We start from the raw sequence: 20,713 nt of genomic DNA, 5'->3' as shown, positions 1-20,713 counted from the left end.
CAGACTGAAAGTGAAAGGTTGGAAAAAGATATTCCACGCCAACAGAAACCAAAAAAGGGCTGGTGTAGCCATCTTAATATCAGACAAAATAAACTGTAACACAAAAACTGTTAAGAGAGACAAAGAGGGGCACTACATAATGATTAAGGCATCAATTCCACAGGGAGATGTAACTATTATAAACTTATATGCACCTAATTACAGGGCACTTGGTTATTTAAAAGATATGTTAAGGAACTTAAAGGGAGACTTAGACTCCAATACAATAGTATTGGGGGACTTCAATACTCCACTTTCAGTAATGGACAGATCAACCAGACAGAAAAATCAACAAGGAAACAGCAGATTGAATCGACACTACAGACCAAATGGATTTAACAGATATCTACAGAACCTTTAATCCTATACTTGCAGAATGTACATTCTTCTCAGCAGTGCATGGAAACTCTAGGATTGAGCACATACGAGGCCATAAAACAAGTCTCAGCAAATTCAAAAGAATCCAAGTCATACAATGCATCTTCTCAGATCACAATGGAATGAAGCTGGAAATTAGCAACTCGGGAATTCCTAGAGCATATGCAAATACCTGGAGACTGAACAACATGCTCCTGAATGAACAGTGGGTCATAGAAGAAATCAAAAGAGAAATCAAAAACTTTTTGGAAGCAAATGAAGGTAACAACACAACATATCAAAACTTATGGGATACAGCAAAAAAGTGTTAAGAGGAAAGTCTATAGCAATAGGTGCCTACATCAAGAAATTAGAAAGGCACCAAACAAATGAGCTATCAATGCATCTCAAGGATCCAGAAAAACTGCGGCAAACCAGACCCAAAACTAGTAGGAGAAGTCAGAATGTCTAAGCTTGTCTTGCTCTACACATTTTTTGAAGCCCTGTGCTTATGTCTAATTTAGAAAATAATATTTTGTGTGAATATTAGAGGGTTGTCTTTTTTAAAACATTCATTTGTTTATTTGAAAGACAAAGTGACAGAGAGAAGGAAAGACAAAGAGTGAAAGAATAGAAACAGAGGGAGAAAGAACTTAAATATACTGATTCACTAGTTAGGAGTGCAGAACTAGGTGGCAGGGACCCAAATATGTGGGTCATCATCCATGTATTTCCCAGAACCATTACTATGAAGCTAGATTGCAAGTACAGTAGCCAGGGTTTGAGGCAGCACACCAATACGGATGCAGGCATCCCAAGCTGTGGCTTGACTGCATGTGCCATAACACCCTCCCTTAAGTTTACCTTTTGACCAATGTCTCTTTATTGTACCATCTAATGAAGTCTGCCTCATTGTAGCTTGAGTGTGTCCCTGAAGTGTGGCTACTGGGTCATGGTAATCCCTTGAACACTGGATCTGAAGGCAAATTTGACTCTAGGTCTGTGAGTGGGATAATGAGGACAGCAGCTATGGGGAAAGAGCAGAGCTTAGAGTACAGCCAAGGAGATGCAGATGACAGTGACTGGTTGGCAATCCATGTGTAATGATAGGAGGATTTAGGCAGGGACAGGCATGCTCTGGAAGCTGGTGAATTTCCCTTCTCCCCCACTTATGATGCTTCCCATTTTGCATGCTCACCAGGACTCTACCAGTCATGTGCCTTCAGTGCTCAAAAAATGCACGGAATGGCTGGACCCCTCCTACCACAGCCCCTTCCCAGGTAGATCACAGCCCAGTGACTCCCACACCCATGTCCTGGTGGCCACACCAGTGACACAGATGAAACTGAAGTTAGGGTACCTATTAGAGACCCACAATTACACTCCCCTACTGGACATCTAGCTCTGCAGCTTTCTCCCACCTCCCTTTGTTCTCTCACTGGCCTAATAAAATACTACGACTTTGCATCTTGGACTCTTTCCCTATTTCTATATTGAAAGAAATCAAGAACCAGGGCACATTCCCCTGCCATTACAAATGGAAAATAGAAGGAAGACTAGACAGAAGTTACTGCAGATGATGGAGAGAACAAATCAGGGAAAGAAAAAATTGGGGGGAGGGAAATGAGGTAAAGCACTCATATATAGAGAGAGCAATACAGAATAAATGCATCTAAGAATAACAGTCGTGATTACCTCTGCACCTCAAGTGGAAATCCAGGGATACGGTATGATAATCTCCATTTGCTAAAATGGCATTTTCTTTGGATCATCTCTTTTCTTAGGACATCGGAGCCCACAGGGTGGGCAGTGACTTGGCTTGCATGGCTGTTGGTAGCTGACCCCTCAATGGTATTATCCTGCTTGGGATTGCTCGCAAGATAGCCATCAGTAACAGGCACTGCAAATGAAACCACAGGCAACAATATCCACTGTTATATGACCTTATTCTTTTGTTTTCTTTTTGACAGGCAGAGTTAGGCAGAGAGAGAGAGAGAGAGAGAGAGAGAGAGAGAGAGAAAGGTCTTCCTTCCATTGGTTCACCCCCTAGTGCACTGTGCCGATCTGAAGCCAGGAGCCAGGTGCTTCCTCCTGGTCTCCCAAGCGGGTGCAGGGCCCAAGCACTTGGGCCGTTCTCCACTGCCTTCCTGGGCCACAGCAGAGAGCTGGACTGGAAGAGGAGCAAACGGGACAGAATCCAGTGCCCAATCCGGAACTAGAATCTGGGGTGCTGGCGCCGCAGGCAGAGGATTAGTCTAGTGAGCCGCAGCGCCAGCCAATATGACCTTATTCTGACACACACTTCCACCAAGGTGGACACTGGATAAGCAAAGTGACCTTGGACAAGAAAGTCCAAGGGGCAAGGGAAGCCAATAGAGATGCTTTTGCATTTTCTTATCATTGGCCTTCCTTAGAAATGATTTCAGGATAAGATTGCCAATAGGCAAACCTACTGCTGTTTGACAAAAAAAAATTAAGAAAATTGGAGCAAATGAAAACAAATAGTTCTCAGATTCATAGGACAAAAGCAAGGGCTAATCATACTAGACAGAGGTTGTGCTACTAGGAATGGAGATGTCACCTAAAAATTGAGTTATATAAAAGTCATAGGAAAACCCATAAGAGCAAAATTATAAGGAAAATTGGAGAAGATGAAAAACATGTATCATTATACACTTCATATGAGCATATTATATGTAACATTACTGAAAATAATATGATATATATCATGGAATTCAGGAACATACAAGGACAAATATATTTTGGAGTGTTCTTTAGAAAGTTTATGGAAATGCATATTATGACCACACAGTGCAAGGATTTCAAAAAGTTTCTGTGACATACAGAACTCATGTTTAATTCCATTTTCCATGAACATCTTTTTAAATATTTATTTCCTTTTTCTTTTTAAAAAAGATGTATTTATTTATTTTTATTTGAGAGGGAGAGTTACAGACAGTGAGAGGGAGAGACAGAGAAAGGTCTTCCTTCCATTGGTTCACTCCTCAGATGGCAGCAATGGTTGGAGATTTGCCTGTCTAAAGCCAGGAGCCAGATGGTTGCTCCCAGTTTATCATGTGGGTACAAGGGCCCAAGCACTTGGACCATCTTGCTTTACCAAGCCATAGCAGAGAGCTGGATTGGAAAAGGGGCAGATGGGACTAGAACCAGCATCCATATGGGATGCTGGCACCGCAGGTGGAGGATTCACCAACTACGCCACGAGACCGGCCCCATTTATTTTCATTTCAATGAAAATTCAAGAGTGACAGTTACACAGAATGTCAGAGTGAGAGGGAGGAATCAACCATGTACTTTTTCACTCCCCAAATATCTGCAACAGCTAAGAATGGGCTAGGCCAAACCTAGGAGCCAGGAACATTATCTCAGCCTCCCACATCCAGGGCAGGCACCCAACTAACTGAGTCATCACATGCTGCCTCCCAGGGTACACAGTAGCAAGGAGCTGGATCAGAGACAGAAGATAAATTTGTACCTAGGTACACTGACAAAGAACATGGACAGCCCAAAGGGGCAGTTATCCACTATGCCACAACACCCATGGCATTCCATGAACATCCTGAAGCACTCGCAGTGTCATGTGTGTGTGTACATACTATATCAAAAAATGACCTTAACTGGGGTTTTGGAAATTTGGGCTCCTGCATTCTGACAGCTTTCACAATAGGTTGGAAATAAAAAAAAAAAGATTTAGGAAGAGTGAGAGAAATATATGTTGTCAGTAACACAACCTGCTATGCACCAGATAGAAAGCACAGTATGGTTGGTGTCAAAATCTGCAAAGCCCTTTCAAAGCACCCTAGACTGCAAAGTCTTGCCTCGAACCTACCATTGCTCAGCCAATTATCCCTTGAATGTGAACAGGAAGAGAGTGACCTTGAGTGTGAACAGGAAGAGAGTGACTGAGCCAGTGGGTGAGCTGTGCTGGTACTGTGAGAATCCAAGGAGAAGTAAAAGATCAGGGGAAGTAAAGAGGAGTTGGGAGGGACAAGGTATCATGGCACATGTGGCAGAGAGTATGTATGCCTGCCTCTCACTGAGCACTGGCCAGGAGCCCTCTCCCAAAGAGTCAACTGGTGGTCACTGTCACATGAGACATATTCCTCCTCCTGAGCACACCAGTCCCCTCCTTTCTAGAAGGTAGGCTGCAGCAGACATAAGCCACAGGCAACCATAGAGGCAGGGAAAAGGATGGACAGGATCCAGGTAGGATGGGCAGGAGGGTCCAAGGCTCAGTTGTAAGGAAATCTGAGCAGAAGTGGATCACTGTGGGCAAGAAACTGGGACATGCTATGGAGATGAGCGGAGCTGATAAATTCCAGGAAGAGTCAGAAACGAGCCCGATCACTTCATGTATGAAGGCTCCTGTTCATTTCAAAAAGAGAGGGGACCAGAAAATAAGTTGAATTAATCAGGAAACCAAGGTGAGGGCCTAGAATGTACACTGACAAGAATATGGCTCTCACCTTGTGGCTGAAAGTGTCTGACAGAGGAAAATTGGCTTAGAAGGGAATGTTGAGGAAGCAAGAATGAAAGGAGAAAGATAAAGAAGGAAAGAGAGAGAGAGAGTGAGAGTGAGAGAAAGAGAAAGAGAGAAAGGAAAGAAGGGAGGGAGGGAAGGAAGATAGAAGGGAGAAAAAAGAGCAACAGAGGGAGAAAGGAAAAATAGAGAGAGAGACAGAAAAGGGAAGGGAGGGAGGGAGGGATGGAGGGAGGGAAAGTAAGTCAGTCACTTGTCTTATCAAAGACAGTCCCTGGGAAGTTACACTACAAACATGGTTGATTTGCACGTGGAACAAAAGTACAAGATCACTTTGTTAGTCTTCAACTATATGCAAATTAAACGACGAGTCACTAAACACCTAAAGAGGATACTGAGCTATTCTTAGCCAGTCACTCTGGAAATTATGGTGCTTAATAACAGCACAGTCTGAAATGGGGGATGAGATATAAATGCCAGTGATAAGTAACTTGGCCAAGTTCAACATAAAATATTTGGGAAGCCGATGACCTGGAGGCAGAGCGGATGCTTAAAATCAGGCATTGGCTCACTTTACCATGTTACAGCACTGCAGACTTCAACTTGACCCTCAGAGAACACGACGGGGTCTGAATTGTCTCCTTCACCCATACACAGTGAAAATCCATGTATCAATGGAAGCTTCCTGTGCCCTTTTCTTTCTTACCTTTGTGGAGCAACAACTGGTTTCTTGAATCGATGTTTTCTGCAAAGCTGCAGGTGCTGGAGGAATCACTATGCCTGGCCTCATTGCTACCAGAGGCTAATTGCGGATCCACTGGGACTTGAAGACAGGTGTATCCCTGTAGTCTCACCCACAACTCTGCATGTGAGACTGGCACCTTCGACAGGTGACAACCTAGTATTCCATTCAAGTGTTTCTGAGGACAAGCCTTCAATGTGCCACCTGAAAGGAGAGGAGGGATTTAAGTACAGACATGAGAGTAAATACTGGGTGATGTGTACATGAATTTGGACAAACAGGAAGCAATGGCTGCAGACTAAATGATGATGGTGCCTTAACTCTATCGTACAACTCCCTGAACACAATGTGCCTTAGGCTCGGTGTGCAAAACTACACTGAATGGCAAGGGGAGAACTGTGTAGGGTACATGTCCTGTTTTCACACAGGGAGATCATTATGAACTTGGCCAAATTTCCTTGGGAATACTCACTAGCAGAAACAAACAGGCAGAAGTGTGGCACCTGCACACGACCCCAGTCACTGCCAGCAGTGCGGCAGGTGCAATCCACAAGTGATGGCATGGTTAAAGATGGATATGGACACGCCACTGGGCTGAGCAGGAACTCAGGCTGTTCTGGTTTGGGCAGCTTCAGACAGACCCTGGAGGTGCGGAAGGGAATAAGAAATTAACAAAAGGAGCAATCTTCCCACGACCTTCCTGGCTTAAACAGCAGGGCAAAGGTTCTGTCACCAAAGGAAAGGGAGCCCATCCAGTGGCTCACTGCTTGATCAAGCTGAAGCCTCACAGTGGGAGTGCAGACAGAGCCCGAGACTGAGGGACAGGGGCAGTGAGCTACTCAGGAAAAAAGCTGTGCCACCCACCATTGGCACCCTCTCCACTGATACTAATGAGCCAAACAGAACCTACTACTGGTCATGTGAGAAACCAATGAAGGCATGAAGTGTGCAGGCTTCAGTCACAAAGATGCACCTGCTGAGGAGGTGCTTTAGCACCCCAGGTTTCTCACCCCAGCCTGTTGCCCACCATCTGACGAGGTCAGGTCCCATCTCATTTTGTGTTATCAGTGGAAGGCAAAAATACACACGGGCAACAAGCTGAGGGCAGAAAGGGATCACCCTGCCTTGAGTGTGGCAGGGCAGTGGCCAGGACTGACCAAACTCCCTGAGTAGGCTGGTTGACCTGCGCTTGCCCTGTAGTTAATCCAAGGGAGAGAGTGGGGAAAACAATGGAAACTTGCAGGTCGCTCACATGATAAGGAATAACTTTGTTCCTACAAACATTCGGCTATGGGCTTGAGGGGTAACGGTGAGTCACCCCAACACATGCTGTTTTCTCCCTGGAGTTAGATTCCCCAAGTGTTGAAACAAAGTAAGCAGTAACAGAAGTTGGAGACTTACTTGGGTTTGTTAGGACCAAGATAACCTGCTACCTTCTCTTCGTACATCTGGTACACTACAAATAAAAATCAGACAGTAAAAGGCACATTAAGATCCCAGTACAAGTAACTGTGTCACACAGTGTCTGACTGGAATGCTACAGGTAAATTTACATGCATTGGGAGAGTGAGTGTCTGACTCAGGAATATCAAGGGAGGCAAAAAAAGGTAAGTTTTTTGTTTGTTTGTTTTTTGACAGGCAGAGTGGACAGTGAGAGAGAGAGACAAAGGTCTTCCTTTTCCATTGGTTCACCCCCCAATGGCCGTTGCGGCCAGCGTGCTGCGGCCAGTGCACCGCGCTGATCCGAAACCAGGAGCCAGGTGCTTCTCCTGGTTTCCCATGCAGATGCAGGGCCCAAGCACTTGGGCCATCCTCTACTGCACTCCCGGGCCACAGCAAGAGAGCTGGACAGTAAGAGGAGCAACCGGGATAGAATCTGGCACTCTGACTGGGACTAGAACCTGGTGTGCTGGTGCCACAGCAGAGGATTAGCCTATTGAGCCACGGCGCCATCCAGTTTTTTTGTTTTTTAAAGATTTATTTATTTATTTATTTATTTATTTTTTGAAATGCAGAGTTAGAGAGAGAGAGAGCGGCCATTAGTTGAAGTTGAAGCAGCTGGGACACAAACTGATACCCAATGGGATGCCAGTGTTGCAGGTGGTGGCTTAACCTGTTTTACCACAATAAGGACCACAAAAGGATAAACCATAAAGACACCAGCTAGTCTACCTTCCTGGGAGCCAGGGGATCCCACTCTCTTGGTTTCTCTGTGTTTTGGCAGGATATCACGTACACTTACTCTGTCCTGGGTGTGTGCAAACCCTTAGACTACCTTAAGAACCCCCCACCCGCCCATGTCACAACCACCAGTAGCTTCAGTGGCCTCCGGGAGGCAAGGCTGAAATCCAGTCCTCTCCCATCCGGTGTTCAGGTGCCGGTGACACACCATTTTGTGTGTGTGTACTGCCACTGAACAGAGCCATCAAGTCTATAGAGCCTCTGGCCCACTGGGACTTCTGGAGCCACCCAGAAACCTTCTACATCAGCAGGCCCTCTCAGGCCGAAGGTTTAAATACAGAGCCTGGTGGTGGGTGGTGGAACACTGACGATTGGGTAAGCTTTCTAGAGGACTCATGAACTTACTCATCCACGTGGTTTACTTCAGGGATTTCTAGGAGCCAGAGGTGGATGAGGACACCTGGGACCATGGCCAGAAGGGAGTGCCAATCAGGGCATGAATCTCAGGGGAGACAGCAATTGGCACATATGTCCTTTGCTCCTACACCACAGTCCAGACAGGTACCTCACTGGTGCCTCACCGGTGGGAGGCCCAGAGGCCAGTGTGATGTTGCTCCACCTGCCTTGGGTATCATGACCTGAGAGCACAGTCAAGTGGAGCCAGGCAAGACCTAAGAATCAAGGAATCAACCAAGTGAGAGACACCAACGCATGAATGTCACACAGGAGAGGCCTTGGGCCTCACAACTCCACAACTCTCAATGGAGGAGGTGCTTAGGATGACATGACATGAAATGAACTCATGGTGGAGATCTCAGGGGATACAGGTATAACTCAAAGTCCAGGGGCTGAACCAACCAGCAGACCCGCACTGACCACAGAGATACTCCAGATGCTACAAGCTGGGGACTCACACCATTGAGCACGGTGCCTTGCTTCAGCCCATCACATTCTGCCATACTGATTCAGGACAAGCGGCAGCAGGGTGGACACATGGCTATGAACTAGAGAGACACTGTGAGGCTCAAAGGAGCACCTTTCCATGGGAGTACTCACCATCATGGCCAAAGCCTCAGGAACATGCGAGAGCTGGGAGCTGCGGATTTCAAGGGGTGTCTCCAGGTTGTGTAGGAAGCAGGTGGAAGGCTGCTGTAGTGCACCCTGCGTCCTAGCCAACCTGAAGCACGCAGGCTTGCAGGCAGCTGCCCTGGAAGAGCCTACTTGGCAGGCTGTGTCTCAGGGCCAAACATTGTGTCCCAACTCAGGGGGCCGGCCCAAGCCAGAAACCAAAGTGAACATGGATATGGCAACGAAGTGCCCCGAGGGACCTGGCAGGCTGCGTCTCAGGCAGGGCCAAACAGTGTGACCCACACCCCAGAGGCAGGCCCGACCCGGACACCGCAGTGAACGTGGATATGCTTCACACCCACCACCCATGGGGTCTCACAAGACCCGGGCCCTGTGTGCCGGCCCCCCCGCTCCACCCGCCCCCGCCCCGCTTCAGGCGGCCCTGTGCCCCGGGACTCAGCCTCGCGGCTGGCTCCGCGAAGGAAGACTGGCGCTGTCCAGGGATGAGCCCCAGTGGCTCAGCGGGGACACCCTGCCCCGGGAGGACTCACCGAACATGTCTATGGTCTGGAAGATGTGGCATTCCTCCCGCCGGAGGCCCCAGGCACTGTCACAGACCTGGAGGTAAGCCACGGCCACGTGCCCGGCCGCAGGACACGGCCAACGGGGTCCCGCGATGGCTGCACGTGGGACAGGGAACTGCCCCAGCCGGGGCAGCTCGAGTTCGGGCCCGCTGGGGTGGGAAGGAAAACCACAGCAGGGTCACCAACGCGGCAGGTGGTCGAGCCCCGGGCCCTGCCTGCCGGCCCAGGGAAGCCAGTGCCTGCGTGGCTATGGGCACGTGGGCCCCAGAGGCGGTCCTCGTCCCCCGCCACAGGCCAGCTCTCAGCTCTGCAGGGGTTGCTGGAGAGAGCCGCGGACTGAGCCGCAGGCACGGCCGGGCCGGGGCCGGGCAGACAATGGACTCGGACCCCAGAGCTCTGACCCCGCCCAAAGCACTCCAGGACCCTCGCAGGAGCTCTGCGGCACGCATCGACTGCCCAGGCCGCACCTGGCACCACCAATGCACCTGGCTTGTCGAGGTGGCACAGCCCTCTGGCCACCGTCAGAACCCCTCCCCCACCACAGTCTGCCTCCGCAGCCTCTGTGGAGTGGCCCAGGATTCCCCGAGGACCCGTCCCCGTGCCGCCCAGCGAAGGCTGAGTGATGTGGTTGGGTCGTGACTGCGGGCCAGGCTCCGGTCAGCCTCCGCGTGGAAAGCGGGACAGCCACCCGGACTGCAGGACGTCCTACGGGGCCACTGGGTCCGCACGGATCCCGGGACGGCCTCCCCAGGGGTGGGGGCAGGCCACAGCCCCCTCCGTGTCACTCGCACGCTTGGAGGCCATGCTGCCACCGGGCCCATAGACACACGGGGCCGAGGGGGGCAGTGGGTGTGCGGGCACCACGCGGCCCAGCCCTGGGCCTCCCGGGATAGCGGGGAAGTCTGCCCGGGATCCCAGCCCCGGGGCGGGGCCTTCACGGGGTCGGGAGACCTACCTGGGCAGGGCAGGACCTAGGGAAGGCCGCTCCCGATCCAGAGCCGTCGGGCCGACTGCGAATCGAATGAGACAGGGAAGGCCCCACTGAGGACTAGGCTTACCCACGCACAGGCCAGGACGTCCACACCCCCTAAAGGACGGTCCGTCGTCTGGGTGGCTCGAGGCTTGCCGGGAGGCAGGGCGCTGAGTCTCCAGGCACTGGCCTGGACTGGCGCCCGCCTGCCATGGGGGCTCTGGACCGCCCTTCAACCGCCCCACCTCTCCTGGCAGGGCCCTAAGGAAGCCTTCACACGCACCGGACCCCAGCTCAGTGTCCCGGGGCGCCCATCTCCGCCCTGGGCTGCAGACAGCAGAAATCTAACCCCGACCCACACAATTCCAAGGGCAGCGTAGGCGGCACAGCGGACTCTCCCTGCCCGCTCTGCCAGTCGCTGGGCGGGGGACACCCAACACCCACAGGACCCCTGGGTCTCTCAACTGCCGGGCTTCCCAGACAGAATGCTGTGGTCGCTGGGAGAGGCGTCGAGGCCGGCGACTCAGGCCTCCCCCCGGCACACGGAACACCCAGGGCACGCAGAGCGTTCCAGAGCGCTCTGGCGCGCGGCGCTCCGCCAGCTGATGCGAAAGCCAGGGACCACTTGTCTGCTTGCCACAGCTGGGAGCTGCGGCTTTCAGGGGCTGTCTGCGGGTTGGGAAGGAAGCAGGCTGAAGGCTGCTGGCGTGGCCCCCTCTTCCTAGCCAGCCTGAAGCGCGCAGGCTTGCGGGCGCTGGCGCTGGCCCTGCCCTGGAATAGCCTCCGGGGCCGCAACCACGTGCCCCGCGGGACCTGGCAGGCTGCGTGTCAGGCAGGGCCAAACAGTGTGACCCACACCCCAGAGGCAGGCCCGACCCGGACACCGCAGTGAACGTGGATATGCTTCACACCCACCACCCATGGGGTCTCACAAGACCCGGGCCCTGTGTGCCGGCCCCCCCGCTCCACCCGCCCCCGCCCCGCTTCAGGCGGCCCTGTGCCCCGGGACTCAGCCTCGCGGCTGGCTCCGCGAAGGAAGACTGGCGCTGTCCAGGGATGAGCCCCAGTGGCTCAGCGGGGACACCCTGCCCCGGGAGGACTCACCGAACATGTCTATGGTCTGGAAGATGTGGCATTCCTCCCGCCGGAGGCCCCAGGCACTGTCACAGACCTGGAGGTAAGCCACGGCCACGTGCCCGGCCGCAGGACACGGCCAACGGGGTCCCGCGATGGCTGCACGTGGGACAGGGAACTGCCCCAGCCGGGGCAGCTCGAGTTCGGGCCCGCTGGGGTGGGAAGGAAAACCACAGCAGGGTCACCAACGCGGCAGGTGGTCGAGCCCCGGGCCCTGCCTGCCGGCCCAGGGAAGCCAGTGCCTGCGTGGCTATGGGCACGTGGGCCCCAGAGGCGGTCCTCGTCCCCCGCCACAGGCCAGCTCTCAGCTCTGCAGGGGTTGCTGGAGAGAGCCGCGGACTGAGCCGCAGGCACGGCCGGGCCGGGGCCGGGCAGACAATGGACTCGGACCCCAGAGCTCTGACCCCGCCCAAAGCACTCCAGGACCCTCGCAGGAGCTCTGCGGCACGCATCGACTGCCCAGGCCGCACCTGGCACCACCAATGCACCTGGCTTGTCGAGGTGGCACAGCCCTCTGGCCACCGTCAGAACCCCTCCCCCACCACAGTCTGCCTCCGCAGCCTCTGTGGAGTGGCCCAGGATTCCCCGAGGACCCGTCCCCGTGCCGCCCAGCGAAGGCTGAGTGATGTGGTTGGGTCGTGACTGCGGGCCAGGCTCCGGTCAGCCTCCGCGTGGAAAGCGGGACAGCCACCCGGACTGCAGGACGTCCTACGGGGCCACTGGGTCCGCACGGATCCCGGGACGGCCTCCCCAGGGGTGGGGGCAGGCCACAGCCCCCTCCGTGTCACTCGCACGCTTGGAGGCCATGCTGCCACCGGGCCCATAGACACACGGGGCCGAGGGGGGCAGTGGGTGTGCGGGCACCACGCGGCCCAGCCCTGGGCCTCCCGGGATAGCGGGGAAGTCTGCCCGGGATCCCAGCCCCGGGGCGGGGCCTTCACGGGGTCGGGAGACCTACCTGGGCAGGGCAGGACCTAGGGAAGGCCGCTCCCGATCCAGAGCCGTCGGGCCGACTGCGAATCGAATGAGACAGGGAAGGCCCCACTGAGGACTAGGCTTACCCACGCACAGGCCAGGACGTCCACACCCCCTAAAGGACGGTCCGTCGTCTGGGTGGCTCGAGGCTTGCCGGGAGGCAGGGCGCTGAGTCTCCAGGCACTGGCCTGGACTGGCGCCCGCCTGCCATGGGGGCTCTGGACCGCCCTTCAACCGCCCCACCTCTCCTGGCAGGGCCCTAAGGAAGCCTTCACACGCACCGGACCCCAGCTCAGTGTCCCGGGGCGCCCATCTCCGCCCTGGGCTGCAGACAGCAGAAATCTAACCCCGACCCACACAATTCCAAGGGCAGCGTAGGCGGCACAGCGGACTCTCCCTGCCCGCTCTGCCAGTCGCTGGGCGGGGGACACCCAACACCCACAGGACCCCTGGGTCTCTCAACTGCCGGGCTTCCCAGACAGAATGCTGTGGTCGCTGGGAGAGGCGTCGAGGCCGGCGACTCAGGCCTCCCCCCGGCACACGGAACACCCAGGGCACGCAGAGCGTTCCAGAGCGCTCTGGCGCGCGGCGCTCCGCCAGCTGATGCGAAAGCCAGGGACCACTTGTCTGCTTGCCACAGCTGGGAGCTGCGGCTTTCAGGGGCTGTCTGCGGGTTGGGAAGGAAGCAGGCTGAAGGCTGCTGGCGTGGCCCCCTCTTCCTAGCCAGCCTGAAGCGCGCAGGCTTGCGGGCGCTGGCGCTGGCCCTGCCCTGGAATAGCCTCCGGGGCCGCAACCACGTGCCCCGCGGGACCTGGCAGGCTGCGTGTCAGGCAGGGCCAAACAGTGTGACCCACACCCCAGAGGCAGGCCCGACCCGGACACCGCAGTGAACGTGGATATGCTTCACACCCACCACCCATGGGGTCTCACAAGACCCGGGCCCTGTGTGCCGGCCCCCCCGCTCCACCCGCCCCCGCCCCGCTTCAGGCGGCCCTGTGCCCCGGGACTCAGCCTCGCGGCTGGCTCCGCGAAGGAAGACTGGCGCTGTCCAGGGATGAGCCCCAGTGGCTCAGCGGGGACACCCTGCCCCGGGAGGACTCACCGAACATGTCTATGGTCTGGAAGATGTGGCATTCCTCCCGCCGGAGGCCCCAGGCACTGTCACAGACCTGGAGGTAAGCCACGGCCACGTGCCCGGCCGCAGGACACGGCCAACGGGGTCCCGCGATGGCTGCACGTGGGACAGGGAACTGCCCCAGCCGGGGCAGCTCGAGTTCGGGCCCGCTGGGGTGGGAAGGAAAACCACAGCAGGGTCACCAACGCGGCAGGTGGTCGAGCCCCGGGCCCTGCCTGCCGGCCCAGGGAAGCCAGTGCCTGCGTGGCTATGGGCACGTGGGCCCCAGAGGCGGTCCTCGTCCCCCGCCACAGGCCAGCTCTCAGCTCTGCAGGGGTTGCTGGAGAGAGCCGCGGACTGAGCCGCAGGCACGGCCGGGCCGGGGCCGGGCAGACAATGGACTCGGACCCCAGAGCTCTGACCCCGCCCAAAGCACTCCAGGACCCTCGCAGGAGCTCTGCGGCACGCATCGACTGCCCAGGCCGCACCTGGCACCACCAATGCACCTGGCTTGTCGAGGTGGCACAGCCCTCTGGCCACCGTCAGAACCCCTCCCCCACCACAGTCTGCCTCCGCAGCCTCTGTGGAGTGGCCCAGGATTCCCCGAGGACCCGTCCCCGTGCCGCCCAGCGAAGGCTGAGTGATGTGGTTGGGTCGTGACTGCGGGCCAGGCTCCGGTCAGCCTCCGCGTGGAAAGCGGGACAGGCACCCGGACTGCAGGACGTCCTACGGGGCCACTGGGTCCGCACGGATCCCGGGACGGCCTCCCCAGGGGTGGGGGCAGGCCACAGCCCCCTCCGTGTCACTCGCACGCTTGGAGGCCATGCTGCCACCGGGCCCATAGACACACGGGGCCGAGGGGGGCAGTGGGTGTGCGGGCACCACGCGGCCCAGCCCTGGGCCTCCCGGGATAGCGGGGAAGTCTGCCCGGGATCCCAGCCCCGGGGCGGGGCCTTCACGGGGTCGGGAGACCTACCTGGGCAGGGCAGGACCTAGGGAAGGCCGCTCCCGATCCAGAGCCGTCGGGCCGACTGCGAATCGAATGAGACAGGGAAGGCCCCACTGAGGACTAGGCTTACCCACGCACAGGCCAGGACGTCCACACCCCCTAAAGGACGGTCCGTCGTCTGGGTGGCTCGAGGCTTGCCGGGAGGCAGGGCGCTGAGTCTCCAGGCACTGGCCTGGACTGGCGCCCGCCTGCCATGGGGGCTCTGGACCGCCCTTCAACCGCCCCACCTCTCCTGGCAGGGCCCTAAGGAAGCCTTCACACGCACCGGACCCCAGCTCAGTGTCCCGGGGCGCCCATCTCCGCCCTGGGCTGCAGACAGCAGAAATCTAACCCCGACCCACACAATTCCAAGGGCAGCGTAGGCGGCACAGCGGACTCTCCCTGCCCGCTCTGCCAGTCGCTGGGCGGGGGACACCCAACACCCACAGGACCCCTGGGTCTCTCAACTGCCGGGCTTCCCAGACAGAATGCTGTGGTCGCTGGGAGAGGCGTCGAGGCCGGCGACTCAGGCCTCCCCCCGGCACACGGAACACCCAGGGCACGCAGAGCGTTCCAGAGCGCTCTGGCGCGCGGCGCTCCGCCAGCTGATGCGAAAGCCAGGGACCACTTGTCTGCTTGCCACAGCTGGGAGCTGCGGCTTTCAGGGGCTGTCTGCGGGTTGGGAAGGAAGCAGGCTGAAGGCTGCTGGCGTGGCCCCCTCTTCCTAGCCAGCCTGAAGCGCGCAGGCTTGCGGGCGCTGGCGCTGGCCCTGCCCTGGAATAGCCTCCGGGGCCGCAACCACGTGCCCCGCGGGACCTGGCAGGCTGCGTGTCAGGCAGGGCCAAACAGTGTGACCCACACCCCAGAGGCAGGCCCGACCCGGACACCGCAGTGAACGTGGATATGCTTCACACCCACCACCCATGGGGTCTCACAAGACCCGGGCCCTGTGTGCCGGCCCCCCCGCTCCACCCGCCCCCGCCCCGCTTCAGGCGGCCCTGTGCCCCGGGACTCAGCCTCGCGGCTGGCTCCGCGAAGGAAGACTGGCGCTGTCCAGGGATGAGCCCCAGTGGCTCAGCGGGGACACCCTGCCCCGGGAGGACTCACCGAACATGTCTATGGTCTGGAAGATGTGGCATTCCTCCCGCCGGAGGCCCCAGGCACTGTCACAGACCTGGAAGTAAGCCACGGCCACGTGCCCGGCCGCAGGACACGGCCAACGGGGTCCCGCGATGGCTGCACGTGGGACAGGGAACTGCCCCAGCCGGGGCAGCTCGAGTTCGGGCCCGCTGGGGTGGGAAGGAAAACCACAGCAGGGTCACCAACGCGGCAGGTGGTCGAGCCCCGGGCCCTGCCTGCCGGCCCAGGGAAGCCAGTGCCTGCGTGGCTATGGGCACGTGGGCCCCAGAGGCGGTCCTCGTCCCCCGCCACAGGCCAGCTCTCAGCTCTGCAGGGGTTGCTGGAGAGAGCCGCGGACTGAGCCGCAGGCACGGCCGGGCCGGGGCCGGGCAGACAATGGACTCGGACCCCAGAGCTCTGACCCCGCCCAAAGCACTCCAGGACCCTCGCAGGAGCTCTGCGGCACGCATCGACTGCCCAGGCCGCACCTGGCACCACCAATGCACCTGGCTTGTCGAGGTGGCACAGCCCTCTGGCCACCGTCAGAACCCCTCCCCCACCACAGTCTGCCTCCGCAGCCTCTGTGGAGTGGCCCAGGATTCCCCGAGGACCCGTCCCCGTGCCGCCCAGCGAAGGCTGAGTGATGTGGTTGGGTCGTGACTGCGGGCCAGGCTCCGGTCAGCCTCCGCGTGGAAAGCGGGACAGGCACCCGGACTGCAGGACGTCCTACGGGGCCACTGGGTCCGCACGGATCCCGGGACGGCCTCCCCAGGGGTGGGGGCAGGCCACAGCCCTCTCCGTGTCACTCGCACGCTTGGAGGCCATGCTGCCACCGGGCCCATAGACACACGGGGCCGAGGGGGGCAGTGGGTGTGCGGGCACCACGCGGCCCAGCCCTGGGCCTCCCGGGATAGCGGGGAAGTCTGCCCGGGATCCCAGCCCCGGGGCGGGGCCTTCACGGGGTCGGGAGACCTACCTGGGCAGGGCAGGACCTAGGGAAGGCCGCTCCCGATCCAGAGCCGTCGGGCCGACTGCGAATCGAATGAGACAGGGAAGGCCCCACTGAGGACTAGGCTTACCCACGCACAGGCCAGGACGTCCACACCCCCTAAAGGACGGTCCGTCGTCTGGGTGGCTCGAGGCTTGCCGGGAGGCAGGGCGCTGAGTCTCCAGGCACTGGCCTGGACTGGCGCCCGCCTGCCATGGGGGCTCTGGACCGCCCTTCAACCGCCCCACCTCACGTGGCAGGGCCCTAAGGAAGCCTTCACACGCACCGGACCCCAGCTCAGTGTCCCGGGGCGCCCATCTCCGCCCTGGGCTGCAGACAGCAGAAATCTAACCCCGACCCACACAATTCCAAGGGCAGCGTAGGCGGCACAGCGGACTCTCCCTGCCCGCTCTGCCAGTCGCTGGGCGGGGGACACCCAACACCCACAGGACCCCTGGGTCTCTCAACTGCCGGGCTTCCCAGACAGAATGCTGTGGTCGCTGGGAGAGGCGTCGAGGCCGGCGACTCAGGCCTCCCCCCGGCACACGGAACACCCAGGGCACGCAGAGCGTTCCAGAGCGCTCTGGCGCGCGGCGCTCCGCCAGCTGATGCGAAAGCCAGGGACCACTTGTCTGCTTGCCACAGCTGGGAGCTGCGGCTTTCAGGGGCTGTCTGCGGGTTGGGAAGGAAGCAGGCTGAAGGCTGCTGGCGTGGCCCCCTCTTCCTAGCCAGCCTGAAGCGCGCAGGCTTGCGGGCGCTGGCGCTGGCCCTGCCCTGGAATAGCCTCCGGGGCCGCAACCACGTGCCCCGCGGGACCTGGCAGGCTGCGTGTCAGGCAGGGCCAAACAGTGTGACCCACACCCCAGAGGCAGGCCCGACCCGGACACCGCAGTGAACGTGGATATGCTTCACACCCACCACCCATGGGGTCTCACAAGACCCGGGCCCTGTGTGCCGGCCCCCCCGCTCCACCCGCCCCCGCCCCGCTTCAGGCGGCCCTGTGCCCCGGGACTCAGCCTCGCGGCTGGCTCCGCGAAGGAAGACTGGCGCTGTCCAGGGATGAGCCCCAGTGGCTCAGCGGGGACACCCTGCCCCGGGAGGACTCACCGAACATGTCTATGGTCTGGAAGATGTGGCATTCCTCCCGCCGGAGGCCCCAGGCACTGTCACAGACCTGGAAGTAAGCCACGGCCACGTGCCCGGCCGCAGGACACGGCCAACGGGGTCCCGCGATGGCTGCACGTGGGACAGGGAACTGCCCCAGCCGGGGCAGCTCGAGTTCGGGCCCGCTGGGGTGGGAAGGAAAACCACAGCAGGGTCACCAACGCGGCAGGTGGTCGAGCCCCGGGCCCTGCCTGCCGGCCCAGGGAAGCCAGTGCCTGCGTGGCTATGGGCACGTGGGCCCCAGAGGCGGTCCTCGTCCCCCGCCACAGGCCAGCTCTCAGCTCTGCAGGGGTTGCTGGAGAGAGCCGCGGACTGAGCCGCAGGCACGGCCGGGCCGGGGCCGGGCAGACAATGGACTCGGACCCCAGAGCTCTGACCCCGCCCAAAGCACTCCAGGACCCTCGCAGGAGCTCTGCGGCACGCATCGACTGCCCAGGCCGCACCTGGCACCACCAATGCACCTGGCTTGTCGAGGTGGCACAGCCCTCTGGCCACCGTCAGAACCCCTCCCCCACCACAGTCTGCCTCCGCAGCCTCTGTGGAGTGGCCCAGGATTCCCCGAGGACCCGTCCCCGTGCCGCCCAGCGAAGGCTGAGTGATGTGGTTGGGTCGTGACTGCGGGCCAGGCTCCGGTCAGCCTCCGCGTGGAAAGCGGGACAGGCACCCGGACTGCAGGACGTCCTACGGGGCCACTGGGTGCGCAGGGATCCCGGGACGGCCTCCCCAGGGGTGGGGGCAGGCCACAGCCCTCTCCGTGTCACTCGCACGCTTGGAGGCCATGCTGCCACCGGGCCCATAGACACACGGGGCCGAGGGGGGCAGTGGGTGTGCGGGCACCACGCGGCCCAGCCCTGGGCCTCCCGGGATAGCGGGGAAGTCTGCCCGGGATCCCAGCCCCGGGGCGGGGCCTTCACGGGGTCGGGAGACCTACCTGGGCAGGGCAGGACCTAGGGAAGGCCGCTCCCGATCCAGAGCCGTCGGGCCGACTGCGAATCGAATGAGACAGGGAAGGCCCCACTGAGGACTAGGCTTACCCACGCACAGGCCAGGACGTCCACACCCCCTAAAGGACGGTCCGTCGTCTGGGTGGCTCGAGGCTTGCCGGGAGGCAGGGCGCTGAGTCTCCAGGCACTGGCCTGGACTGGCGCCCGCCTGCCATGGGGGCTCTGGACCGCCCTTCAACCGCCCCACCTCTCCTGGCAGGGCCCTAAGGAAGCCTTCACACGCACCGGACCCCAGCTCAGTGTCCCGGGGCGCCCATCTCCGCCCTGGGCTGCAGACAGCAGAAATCTAACCCCGACCCACACAATTCCAAGGGCAGCGTAGGCGGCACAGCGGACTCTCCCTGCCCGCTCTGCCAGTCGCTGGGCGGGGGACACCCAACACCCACAGGACCCCTGGGTCTCTCAACTGCCGGGCTTCCCAGACAGAATGCTGTGGTCGCTGGGAGAGGCGTCGAGGCCGGCGACTCAGGCCTCCCCCCGGCACACGGAACACCCAGGGCACGCAGAGCGTTCCAGAGCGCTCTGGCGCGCGGCGCTCCGCCAGCTGATGCGAAAGCCAGGGACCACTTGTCTGCTTGCCACAGCTGGGAGCTGCGGCTTTCAGGGGCTGTCTGCGGGTTGGGAAGGAAGCAGGCTGAAGGCTGCTGGCGTGGCCCCCTCTTCCTAGCCAGCCTGAAGCGCGCAGGCTTGCGGGCGCTGGCGCTGGCCCTGCCCTGGAATAGCCTCCGGGGCCGCAACCACGTGCCCCGCGGGACCTGGCAGGCTGCGTGTCAGGCAGGGCCAAACAGTGTGACCCACACCCCAGAGGCAGGCCCGACCCGGACACCGCAGTGAACGTGGATATGCTTCACACCCACCACCCATGGGGTCTCACAAGACCCGGGCCCTGTGTGCCGGCCCCCCCGCTCCACCCGCCCCCGCCCCGCTTCAGGCGGCCCTGTGCCCCGGGACTCAGCCTCGCGGCTGGCTCCGCGAAGGAAGACTGGCGCTGTCCAGGGATGAGCCCCAGTGGCTCAGCGGGGACACCCTGCCCCGGGAGGACTCACCGAACATGTCTATGGTCTGGAAGATGTGGCATTCCTCCCGCCGGAGGCCCCAGGCACTGTCACAGACCTGGAGGTAAGCCACGGCCACGTGCCCGGCCGCAGGACACGGCCAACGGGGTCCCGCGATGGCTGCACGTGGGACAGGGAACTGCCCCAGCCGGGGCAGCTCGAGTTCGGGCCCGCTGGGGTGGGAAGGAAAACCACAGCAGGGTCACCAACGCGGCAGGTGGTCGAGCCCCGGGCCCTGCCTGCCGGCCCAGGGAAGCCAGTGCCTGCGTGGCTATGGGCACGTGGGCCCCAGAGGCGGTCCTCGTCCCCCGCCACAGGCCAGCTCTCAGTTCTGCAGGGGTTGCTGGAGAGAGCCGCGGACTGAGCCGCAGGCACGGCCGGGCCGGGGCCGGGCAGACAATGGACTCGGACCCCAGAGCTCTGACCCCGCCCAAAGCACTCCAGGACCCTCGCAGGAGCTCTGCGGCACGCATCGACTGCCCAGGCCGCACCTGGCACCACCAATGCACCTGGCTTGTCGAGGTGGCACAGCCCTCTGGCCACCGTCAGAACCCCTCCCCCACCACAGTCTGCCTCCGCAGCCTCTGTGGAGTGGCCCAGGATTCCCCGAGGACCCGTCCCCGTGCCGCCCAGCGAAGGCTGAGTGATGTGGTTGGGTCGTGACTGCGGGCCAGACTCCGGTCAGCCTCCGCGTGGAAAGCGGGACAGCCACCCGGACTGCAGGACGTCC

At 59.6% G+C, this 20,713-nt stretch overlaps 1 protein-coding gene across 33 annotated transcripts in view; it reads right to left on the bottom strand.

The window, feature by feature from the left end:
• LOC103346732 (NBPF family member NBPF4) overlaps window positions 1-20,713 on the bottom strand; it is a 255,956-nt gene that overhangs the window by 5,074 nt on the left and 230,169 nt on the right. For 32 of the 33 annotated variants that reach the window (XM_089310687.1, XM_089310700.1, XM_089310701.1 and 29 more), the window contains 4 exons: window positions 7,041-7,095; window positions 6,112-6,281; window positions 5,604-5,843; window positions 2,092-2,296 (listed from right to left, as the gene is read on the bottom strand). In XM_089310687.1, the coding sequence (XP_089166813.1) occupies window positions 2,092-2,296; window positions 5,604-5,843; window positions 6,112-6,281; window positions 7,041-7,095 (670 nt within the window). The remainder of the gene's footprint in view (window positions 1-2,091; window positions 2,297-5,603; window positions 5,844-6,111; window positions 6,282-7,040; window positions 7,096-20,713) is intronic. The other variant, XM_089310706.1, reaches the window with a different exon arrangement.

The sequence above is a fragment of the Oryctolagus cuniculus genome, chromosome 12 (genome assembly GCF_051225735.1).
Source record: "Oryctolagus cuniculus isolate XC-2025 breed Fujian yellow rabbit chromosome 12, ASM5122573v1, whole genome shotgun sequence".
NCBI lineage: Eukaryota > Metazoa > Chordata > Mammalia > Lagomorpha > Leporidae > Oryctolagus > Oryctolagus cuniculus.
This window is presented reverse-complemented; position numbering and strand designations above follow the sequence as displayed.